At 40.0% G+C, this 12155-nt stretch overlaps 1 protein-coding gene across 3 annotated transcripts in view; it reads right to left on the reverse strand.

The window, feature by feature from the left end:
- PTER (phosphotriesterase related) overlaps window positions 1–12155 on the reverse strand; it is a 66243-nt gene that overhangs the window by 3402 nt on the left and 50686 nt on the right. For 2 of the 3 annotated variants that reach the window (XM_061181558.1, XM_061181559.1), the window contains one exon: window positions 3760–3900. The exons of the other annotated variant lie outside the window; for it this stretch is intronic. In XM_061181558.1, the coding sequence (XP_061037541.1) occupies window positions 3760–3900 (141 nt within the window). The remainder of the gene's footprint in view (window positions 1–3759; window positions 3901–12155) is intronic. 3 annotated transcript variants of the gene reach the window in all.

Below are 12155 nucleotides of genomic sequence, written 5' to 3' on the forward strand. Positions count from 1 at the left end.
TAGAAATACAAATGAGTTAGTGTTTTGCAAACAAATATTAGAGAGAGACTACAAAGTGTGAAAAGGCAGAGATATAATAAGATTGAGAAATGGAGCAGAAGATTGAAAACAGGTGTTAGACACAGAATTTCTGGTGCTGAAAACCAGAGGTAGGCAGAAACGTGCTTCTCTGTTCTTGCACTTCAAAGCTTTAGGATTACTGAGGCTCACTCAGAGAAGGACTGCTGATGAATGACGAAAATCAGGTGCCCAGGAGGTAGGGACAAGGGGATACACACACAACCCAAAAGTCATTTAGTAATTACCGTGAGCTGTACTTGAGTCCAGGGACTTAATGCATGGCTTTAATTTACAAAGATTAAGGATGCATACATACACAGATACATAGATATACACAAACACACATGCACATATATATATACTTTTTGATGTATTTCCATACATCTAGAATGTTTACATTTAGCTCAATGAAAGCTCATATCTCCATAGACCTCCCTCTGCAGATTCCCTCTTTTATTCCAGGTCTAGGAGTGTCATGGAAAGCATAGGGGTGGAGAAGATACAGCTCACTGCCATAAACAGGCTTAGAGAAACAAAGCAGGTCCTGGGAGCAAACTTCCTATTTCCAAAATGAATTGTAAAACGTGTGTTGAGGGCATTCATCAGGAAATCATGGTTTTGAGGTCATGAAAGATGAGAAAGGTCTACACAGCACCCCATTTTAAATTCCAGAGAATATTCACCTCTGAGTATGGTCCAAGCTAGTAGGGCTCTTAGGAAACCCGTTTGCCTGTACTGAATGGTACTCCTGGGCAAGGAAATTAAAATCATAAAACAAAACAAACAAACAAGCCAATAAATCTGTTTATCAAAGAACTGGTTTGAGTAGTAGAAAAAAAAAAAAATGCCCTAGCGATTCTGGTCAGAACAGTCGTGTAGAGCTGAGTGTCTCCATATTTATATACAAAACTACTGTAACATCAATCAACTCTCTCTGATGATATTAAACTTGAAGCCTATTTTACTGTTAATAAGCTCATCAAGGAGGTGTGCCAGGACACAGGGACAGTAGAAGGCGAACATGTAAAGATCGACTTCCCAGGGGAAAGACCCTAAGGCTGTCTCAGCTGTGGCCACTGGCTCAAGACCTCCCCCTCAAACCCAGTGTACATGTGTTCAACTCCTGCTACTTGAGCCTCACAGTTTCTGGACATCACTTCTCTGCTCCAGTTTGGCTTACTCCCATTCCAACCAGTTTTCTACAGTCAGGACCCTGTTCTGCTCCTTGTCATCATGGAGAACCAGTTCCACTCAACCTTCCTTTTCCCACTCTGACCAAGAGTTCCATCCTTCTACTTTTTCACACACCTTCTTCCACTATCTGTATTCACCCACTTGCTTCAAGCATCCAGGGATTTGCCCCTGCTATGTTATTCCTGGACATCTCTCCATCTCTCTCTACACTTTCTTCCCTCCAGCTTGGACCTTGTGACCCTCATCTCAACCCCTCTGTGGTCCCCCCAATATCAATCACGTTTTTCAGACAGAATCCCAACCCTCAAGCTCTCTGTCTCCATCTTCCACTTCTACTCACAAAACTTCTTTGGTCCTACTACCAAAACACAAAACATTTTTTAGGAAACTAATCACCAAATCATGCACATCGATGCTGATAGACAGTCATGCAGTCATGATGTCTGGCCTCCACTGGGTCTTCCACACAACAGTGTCTCTCTCATTCATTCACCATCCACTCCCAGCCTTTATCCTCCTCTACAAGGTCCTGCCCTGAATCCATTCCTTCCTTCTCAGGAGATGACCATGTCTCCTTCACAGGCGCCCTAGAGATCACACGGGACCATGTGTCCTCAGTTTCCTGTTCCTCTCACCAAAACACTGTTCCGCACTCACTCCATTACCTGCCTCACCTGCTCTCATTTCCATGGAGAAAGTATACTTCCTTTCAACCAAATTCCTATTTGCTGCCCAGATTCCATCTCTTTGTCTCCTTAGGAGCCTTCCTCTATATCTCTTACCTGTCCAGAGTTTTTTTAGGTTAACATTGACTGACCACTTCCATAGTCTACCCCAGACACTCAGCTAAAAACCGCATATTTTATTTCATATAAATTCTATAATAACCCTGTAGATCAGGCACCACTTCCCTGGATTCATTCTCTCTGTCTCCTAACAAAACCTTCCTTTGGTCTTGTCTGCACTTCTAGCTCCAGCCCTCCAGCCCTGCTTCCCTTTACTATCAAGCTTCTTGAAAAGAGTAGCCTCCATATGCTCTGTGCTCTTCGTCACCTTCTACTCGTTCCTCAAGCCTTTTCTGCCAAGACTGCACTTATTGACTGAAATAAAAACTTCCTGGGCTTCCCTGGTGGTGCAGTGGTTAAGAATCCATCTGCCAATGCAGGGGACAAGGGTTCGAGCCCTGGTCCGGGAAGATCCCACATGCCACCAAGCAACTAAGCCCGTGCACCACAACTACTGAGCCTGCGCTCTAGAGCCCGCGAGCCACAACTACTGAGCCCGCGTGCCTAGAGCCCGAGCTCCGCAACAAGAGAAGCCACCGCAATGAGAAGCCCGCGCACCGCAATGAAGAGTAGCCCCCGCTCGCCGCAACTAGAGAAAGCCCGTGTGCAGCAACGAAGACCCAACGCAGCCAAAAAAAAAAAAACAAAAAACACAAAAACTTCCTGATTGTGAAATCCAATGGATACTTTTCAGTCTTTATCTCACTTGATATCTGTCACCTATTACAAGTGTTCAAGCCCTTCTGCTTTAAGTATTCTTCTCCAACAACTTTAATAACAATGCGTTTCCCTGATATTCTTAACGCTTTGAAAATTTCTCAACCTGTCTCTGAGGGTCTGTTCCTGAGTTCATCCCTTAAGTGTTGGTGGTCACCAGGGCTCTGTCCTCATTCTCTTCTCTGAGTGATCTCATTCATTCCCGTGCTTCCAACTGTCACATGCAAGCTAACAATGTCTAGATTTATGTCCAAGTCTCTGTCCTGAGCTTCACACCCTTATCCCAGGGCCCCACCAGATAGAAACACTATATTCCCAAGATAAAGTCATCCTGTCAATCCCAAATCTATTTCTCCTCCCAGATTCCCTAACTTGGTGCATTCAGTCTTCATATCACCATGTAACCAAGACAAACCAGGTAGCATCCAGCCTTGACTCCCGAAGTTTTCCACTTGGTTGCTGAGAATGACTTGTACAGTTATTTGCTTTCACCCCCAAAATATTGGACAATTTTGAGAGGTTGGATTTTACATAATGTTTGACCTTTAGACATTATACTTATAGCCTGTAAGTTGCAGTCACCTCTTTAGTGAATATTTTTAGTAAAGCATTTCAAAAATTCATCATAGGAGGTTAGGACCTCAGGTGTGGTCAACCTGAGAAAGAAACAGCTTACTTCGTTAAGAATAAAAAGAGGGAAATGTCTTTTGTTCTTTTATTGTCAGAGCAGAGATTGAGTATTGTCTGTATTTCTTATCAGCTGCCCATCTGCACTGAACTTCTAAGACTTTGCGAAGCTTTTGCCTACTTAGGCTGATTCATTTTCTCCTCAAAATAATATATAGAGATTTGCCTTCCTGAAACAGCATTGATATATTTTTCTCTGCAAGTCTCTGGTTCCGCCTGCTTACTGTTTTCTGAATCTTTGCTAATACCCACCCAGATAAGAAAATCCAAAAGAGATGGTAAAAGGAAATACCATGAGAGATTTCATCATGTTTACCTTTTAATTCTTTTATTATCATTGGGCATGTCAATATCTGGGTTGAATTGATAATGAAAAAGTTCACTTCCAAAGAGATCATATTCCAAGTAACAGCCAAGTTGAGCAAACTCCAGTAGTTCCCTCTTGTCAAGGAGAGTCCTAGAGACAATAAGACAGACATATTGTCACTCTTAAGAGCATATTTTCCAGGTACTTCCCTGGTGGCCCAGGGGTTAAGACTCCAAGCTTCCAAATGCAGGGACGCAGATTTATCCCTGGTCGGGGAACTAAGATCCCACATGCCACGTGGTGTGGCCAAAAACAAACAAAAAAACAAGAGCATATTTTTCACATATACAGATTCAAAGTTTTAAGCACACTATGTCCTGGAATGTAGTTGAAATCAAGTAAAAGAACTTTTGAGTTGGCTTTTATGATGTGACTATAAAATAGTTCAATTTGTTACCAGAAATTAGGGAAAATTCCCATCCAAAAGGGAGTTTTCCCATCTCAAGGACTTGGGAACTATAGACATTTTAATTATGCTGCCATCTCCAAAACAATTTTGTAATTCTTTTTCAGAATTGTCTTCAGGATATGCTCCGTATTCCTTTGAAAATCCTTAGTGGGAATGCTGTGAACTGTGGAAACTATCAGAGGAAATTTGGCCTCAGGGCTGGAGAATTAGGTGAGTAATACTGATCTGGATAAAACAGGAAGCCAAGGTAAGGTGACAGGGCGATTTTCCTGTGAAGATCATAAAGCTGTTCTAAAATTAATTCCAAAGCATATGTGAATATCATTGCAATTTTTTTTTTAAAAAAGAGGGGCAATACTCCTACAGATATTTATGTTCTGGTGTGTTTATTTTTTAAACAGAATTTATTATTTTATGATAATTTTATGGCTATCTTCTCATTAGAGATCATAGTAAAAATACCACTCTTTGTAAGACTATGTAAATGAATGGGAAAAGGAGAAAAATATAGGATGAGTGCAGGCTCCAGACAGAAGAGTCGAGTCTGGAACAAGAGTAGATTATCTCAAGAAGTTGAGACTCTAACAAGTAAAAAGGATGCCTAAAATTAACCCCCAAAATGCCATCATAGAGATTCAAGCACAGAGAGAAATAGGAAAGAAAGAAAGAAAAAATCCTACCAGGAGGCAATATGGAGAAAATGTGAAGGAAAAAATATACCTCATTAAACATTGTGTGAAGGGAGTTAAGGACCTAGAGGAAGGAAGTGATTGTTTGGGATCCAAAATGGGCTTGGAGAAAAGTTGCAACGTCAGATAATCCTTGTCGTATTAGGGTTTTATCCATTCTGATATCCTATTACTTTGGCAATGCCAGGATGCAAGGATTAAAGCACTATTGTATGTCTATAAATCTGCTTCTAAGAGGTCAGAAGTAGTTTCAAAGCCTCTCTTCCAAACCCTAGGAGGACCAATTAAGCCTCTGTGTCTGAGTGTGAGAGGATTCTGCTGTCCTGGGCTGCTGCCGGGGAGTTGGCTCTTGACTTTCACTCTGAGCCATCATATCGTAGCTGGCTCCTTTTTATTCTCTTCACCAATTTAGCGTAACTTAGAGTTCACGATGTTGTTTTAGGCAGGGAGGCTAAAAAAATCTTTCCTTTATGCTATAAAATGCACATTAGCTCTGTGCTACCTTCTATTAATACCACTCCTTTTCTATCTTCTTACCATGGAGACCATTTTTGCTTCCAAAATTACTAGGCTAAAAGAATATGTGTTTTACTATAGTAAACATATTCTGTTTTCCCCAAAGAACCGTGCTTAAAAATGAAATATACACAATTAAAATAACATAAGGGAGAAGAGATAAGTTTAGTAATTTTTTCCTTTTCTAAAATTTTTTATTATTTTTGTCTGTGTTGGGTCTTCGTTGCTGCGCTCAGGCTTTCTCTAGTTGTGGCGAGCGGGGGCTACTCTTCATTGAGGTGCGCAGGCTTCTCGTTGCAGTGGCTTCTCTTTGTCGCAGAGCACGGGCTCTAGGGCACACGGGCTTCAGTGTTGCAGCACGTGGGCTCGGTAGTTGTGGCTCGTGGGCTCTAGAGCGCAGGCTCAGTAGTTGTGGCACACGGGCTTAGTTGCTCCGCGGCATGTGGGATCTTCCCAGACCAGGGATCGAACCCATGTCCCCTGCATTGGCAGGTGATTCTTAACCACTGCACTACTAGGGAAGTCCCACTGCTACATATTTTATCCTCAAAGGACATTTTCCAGAATTACATTGACTTTGTGTGCACATCGCGTTTTTTAATTTTTATTTTGAAATGTAGTTCCCTCCCCGCAGTATCCTCAAAAACTGCACTTGAAAAATGGAAGTTATCCAAAAAAGTAAGAAAGGATTACTTTGTGGAGGTCTTCAATCAGTAGCTCAAAGCATAACGACATATAATAGACAGGATTTGACCATTACAGTTATTCTGGATATTTCTAATGATATGGTCAGAGGAGGAGAAGGAACTATATTAATTGTGACCATTGCTTACTTTCTTACTAGGAGCCTGACGTTGCTCTAAGCCTCTTACAGATATTAAGTGGCATATGTTAAGGGTCTTCTATAATGAGGTCCTCTCTCCTGAAGTTCAGACTTGCACACCTAATTGTCTGTTTGCCATCTCTACTTGGATGTCTAATAGGCAACTCAAGCTTAACATGCCTTGAACTAAACCCCTCATGTCCTGCCCCAAACCAGCTGCTGCAACTAAGTTGATGGCAACTCCATCCATCCAGTGCTCAGGCCAAAAATCTTGGAGCTTTCTCCTCTTTCTTCCTCTGAATCACTCTATATCTAGCCCATCAAGATAGACTTTTGGTTTGACTTTCAAAATAGGACCAGAATCCAAATATGTCACCACCTCCCCTGCTACCCTCCTGGTCCAAAACACCATCTTCTCTTGCAGGATCCCTGCAATAGATTCCCAAGTACTCTCCCTACTTCTCTACCTTTGCTCTGTTACAGTCTATTCCAATACAGCAACCAAAATCTATCTACACGCCTAAGTCAGGTCAGGTCTCTCCTCTGCTCACAACCCGCCAACAGCTCCCCATTTCCCTCCGAGAAAAAGCCAGGGCCTTACAGTGGCCCACGAGGCCCTGAGTGATCTTCCTGGATGTGGTCTTCCAGAAACCTCATCTCAGAGAGGGATGGGGAACGTAGGCATCCAAATCTCCAGATGTCAATTATATATAAATCCTGCCTGTATTGGAAATGTTATCTGAAGAATGGCACCGTAGGCAGAGATCACTTTCTAGAGGAAGACAACCATGTTCAATAAGATGCATCTACACATGTAAGTTTCAAATGTAATCCCTGGGAATTCTTACCCTGTAGAACAGCACGTAGAAAGGAGTGTGTCTTTGAGGGAAATTGTCCCTCTGTAAAACACTCTTAAAAATTTCACAGTCATATGTAGGCGAGAAGATTTCAGAAAAGAAGCAATTAAGCTGATATTTTGACCATCAGGAGAATGCAGTTTAAAAAGGAGGCAGACAAATTTGCTGTCATTAAAAAGCCAGGATAAAAAAATAAAAAAAAAAAGCCAGGGTAAGTATACATATACACACACACACACACACACACACATACACATATATACACATACATATATGTATGTACATACATACATATTATTATTATTAGTGACATTTGATGATGTGACACACCCTAGATAACTGAACATTAGTGTGAAGGCAACTAAGAAATGAGTGCACTTAAATTCTCCCTATTGAAGGAGGAAACATAGTGTAAAATCCATGGGAAAAAGTAGGTCAATGATCAGACATACTTTTCAGAAGACAGCCCTGAAAATAAAATGAGTTTGGTATTAGATATTAATGAGGCGGTAGGATGGAGAAGTAGGTGAAGCAAGAAAATAAAACACTTAATAATCCTCAGGCAATAAAAACGGCCCTGTCGCATTTAATCCTTACAAAAACGACATGAGAAAAGTACGATCATCCCCATTTTATAGATGAGGAAACTAAGTCTCAGAAAAGCTTGTAAGTCTCAACTTCCCAAATGAGGAGGTGGTGAGTAAATGCAAATTGCATTCATCTTCAGAAGCCATGTTCTTAGACCCTGCTGCCCCTTTTGTGATGACAGCATTCACCCACCTCAGCTGCTCCATTCCTTACGTCAGCACTTACCTATGGAGAAATACACCCCATCACAAAAGCATCTCACCTTGCACCGTGAATGTCTAACAAGGTGACTTAACTACATTAAACTGACATTCAGCTGGATGACTTCTAGGGACTGTCAAGGTGCTACTGAAGTTGCATTTATGCATGTGACTTTTTTTTCACTTGGAGAAAGGATTGACCCCAGATGTCAAAATGGTACCAGGGGAAAATGTACTCTGCTTGACGTCTGTCAGAAGAGGATTAAACGGAAGTCCTGCCCCTCAATGATCTCATAGCACTTCTTATAAGAGTGAAGGTGTCAACCGCAGCCAGTTTTCCTCATTCCATATTCTATATCCATGAATAATTGTATTCTTTCTTATTCCAGTCTTCCCCAGCCTTCAAGGTATATATCTTTCACCTCTTGCCCTAAATAGTCCGTGAGGTGACTGTGAGATGCAGAAGAGCTACTGCATTTCACACTGGAGAAAGTCCCTTCTTCCAGGTGAATGAAGTTGATTGCAATGTCATTTGTAAAATATGCTGAGATTTCCCAAGAGGAAGATGAGATGTTTGAATCAAGTATTTGTTCTTGTTATTCATATTATATCATTTCTTCTGTTGCATGTTTGACACTTTTGCTCTTCAACCAGTAAACAGATTCTCTCTATGTAAGGAACAGGCTTATATTTATGACAAATATATTGCTATTAACTAAGAAAATGGTTCTCTGATGCCATTTGGCTCTCTTCATTTTCAGAATATGGTTATCACGTACATACATGTTTTAAGGCCAGTACTAAAACGCAAGACAGTTGATTCTGTTTTTCAAACCTCTTTATATTCTAGATCATCCAAGAGCTGAGGGGTGTAGTTTAATGTCAAAATGCCCTCTGAGTGGGAACAAGGAAGTCTGTGTAAAGAGATAATTTAGACAAGGATCTGTGCGCTCTCTGGGAAGCAAGAACTAAGAAGCAGAGGAAAGGATATAACACGTGGTGTAATCAAGATGATGACATTACCTAACATTTGTCTTGGGTTTTTACAGTTTCAAAATACTCACAAATACATGATTTCATCTCATACATTCAAGCACGCCTTCATGAATTAATTCAGCAAACATTTACTGTCTTGTGCTATCACCTACCCCGTGCTAGCCTTTGTGCTGGGAATACTCCTATGAATGATAAATTTAAGCTGCTGTCTCAAAGAACTGAAAGTCTAGGGAAGGAGATAGATATTTAAATTAATAATTACAATTAAATGTGTTGAAAGCTTTTTATAGTACAAATACATACAAAGTATTATGAAAGAATAATGAAAGAGGTGACTCCTTTGAGTTGAGTCTTGAAGAAAACTATTCAGATGTAGGTTGGTGGGGTTTAAGTGTCTTCTGGATGGATAATCCAGAAGAACACCTATTGAGAGGTAAAAAAGCTTGTCATTTCTAGAAGATAAGGCTGTAATTTATCAGAGCTAAAGTGCATGAGGGGAGACGCATCTATCCATCCACCCACCCATCCATCTAATAAGAAATTGTTGATCATCTACTTACTATGAAGTATGAGCTGGGGAAAAAAAGACAAATAATACAGGGTCTCATCCTTCAAGAAGATCAGTGTCTATTAGGGAAAAGAGACACGGAAACAAATAATGGCTTTTCAGACCTTACCAAGTCTAAGAAAGTACTACTAGGAACTGGGTTGACACAAAGAAGGAGATATCAGACACTGCTTGGCTCATCCAGGAAACGCTTCATAGAGAACAAAATCTCTGATGAGTGGTATATTGAAGAAAGACTCTGCCTAGTAGATCAGAGAATAGGGTATTTCCACCAGACAGACTAGGTTGTGTGAGAAGCATGTAAGAACACTCAGCACAGGTTACTCAAAGTCACGGGCAGTGTGGCTTTAGCCCAGATTCTGCCTATGCACTAGAGAGGGTGGGAGATGAGATGGAGAGATGGGTGGGGACCAGATGACCAAGATGTTTGGATTTTGTGCTGAAGGTGACACAGAACCACTGAAGGATCGTAAATCAGGGTGGGGGAATGTAATTAGATTTGTGTTTGCAAAGATCCAAATGATGGCAATATGGAGGCTAGATTAGGGAGCAAAGCTAAGGGCGTGGTTCCTGTTTGGAGACAGTTACAGTGGTTTAGGTGACAATGAGGACCTGAATTAAGTGAACAACAGAGGAATGGATCAGAGGGGCTGTATTTGGAGATCTTAGTGTGGTAGACAGGTTTTAACATGGGGGTGCAGAGGGGAGGGGACTTTAGACTAACATCTGGGCGAATAATACTGTCATTGACCAGAATAGGGCAAGAAGGAAGAGTAAGCAATGGGACACGGTCCCCATAGTGACAGAAGTGTAGAAGGAGAATCAAGGGCCTGCCACGGGTAGTTCATTAGATGTTGGCATCATTAAATGCTACCACGAGCATGGAAAGGGCAGGTTCTGAAACTCATAATGAACTGGTGAAATACTGATGCTGCATATTAACATGATTGCAGAAATGAAGAAACTAAAGCTTGGGTCTTTTCAGTGATCAAGAACCCAGGAATTCCAGGAACTCCTAGGCTAGTGCACTTCCCATTATACTGTGCAGGGACTTTGTTGGAATTCATCAGCTACTCCAGTCTGTGAATTCCAGGGCCTGAAGGGTAAGCACTGTGAGTGTTGCTGTATTTTGAGACTGGACTAACTCAGGGCCTGACACATACAGAAGCACAGAATTATCTTCAGTGCCAAAATTTATGAACTTGAACAAGTAATTAAAAAAAATTTTTTTAACTTAAAAATATGATAATAAGGAGATGCTTACATATAACTGATTTATTTAAAACAATGTTTAATTTCAATGACTGATTATTATAAAAATTGCTTACCACAAAAGAACTCCAAAAAAATCCTGTCTCCCTCTTCACTGCATTTCTTAATTTAAAACCAATGAGTATTTGTACAGATAGTGTCATGTGGGATTCTTTATAATTTTATGAGAGTTCTTCAGCAACTACTTAAAAGAATTATTAAACTCACCTAGAATTGTTGATGTAACAACCTAAAATAATTTTTAAAATAGTTGTAATACAATGTTTAAAAGAAATTAATATATAAATTACTATCACCTAATAAATCCAATGTTAATATAATTTTAAGACACTATTCACATATATTTCTATACTATTAACTAGCAGTTGCAACTTACAAAATCTGAAAAATTCTTAATTGATGAATTTCAATTTATTTGTTAATGTCAAAAATAGAAACTGAATAGAATGAAGTAAGTTTTTAATATACGGCCTAAACATCGTCTGTGGCTAGAAAGTATAATTTATTACTTCAATTAAATATTTACTAGGAACTCTGGTTTCACACAAGCTCAAAACCATCAATTCAGATGGTGCATTCACATTAATATACTAGTTTATTCCCATATATGTAGGTATTTTAAAGATTCTTTTGTCTTTTTTAGAGGATGTTTTTGGGATAAAGCATTACTTCTATGGAACAGTCTTTTCAACTGTAGAGAGTAACTGGGAATGAAAAGCAATAGAAAAATAATTCAGATTGCAATGTATTTATTTTACATATTTCTCATTATCTATATTTGAACAGGCATCTTCCTCCCACGTGATTCAGTTCTCTTCTTGGGTCTTTATCGTACAGAGATGTTTAATGATGTCATAGGAGGGAATGACGTCACATTTTCAATATTATGACATAAGTGTAGGCTTGAGGAAAAGGAACAGATGGCTGCAAGAGAAAAAAACCCTTGTTTAAATTACACCAAAACCAGAAGTTGGCTCTGAATTGCGAAATGTAATTAAAACCTCATTTTAAAATGGATTTCACAGTTTATCCACCCTAGGAAGAGCTTTTTACCATATGAACTTTCCAGCTACCACAGAGCACAAAAGAGGTTGCGTTTTTCATGTAAGCGATACACAGTTCAAGGAATGATGGTATTGAGCAGAGTGAAGATAAATCTCATAGACATGGCAATCCTATTTGTTATAATGTCACATTTCATGGGAATGGTGTCAGAGTCGTGAAAAATGTCTTTAGAAGAAAAAAATTACTTGTGGAAGCTTTTGGTGGGTATAATGTATCAGAGAGAATACAGGACCAGTGCCTTCGTTTGCTCTTGACATTGGGCTGATTCGCCCAAGTGTCTTTGTTAAAGAGTGCGATTTAGGATACTCAACACATACCAATTACCAGCATAACTTAATTGCATTTTATTCGGCACTTTTAGG

Source organism: Eubalaena glacialis, chromosome 2 (assembly GCF_028564815.1).
Source record: "Eubalaena glacialis isolate mEubGla1 chromosome 2, mEubGla1.1.hap2.+ XY, whole genome shotgun sequence".
In the NCBI taxonomy this organism is placed as follows: Eukaryota; Metazoa; Chordata; class Mammalia; order Artiodactyla; family Balaenidae; genus Eubalaena; species Eubalaena glacialis.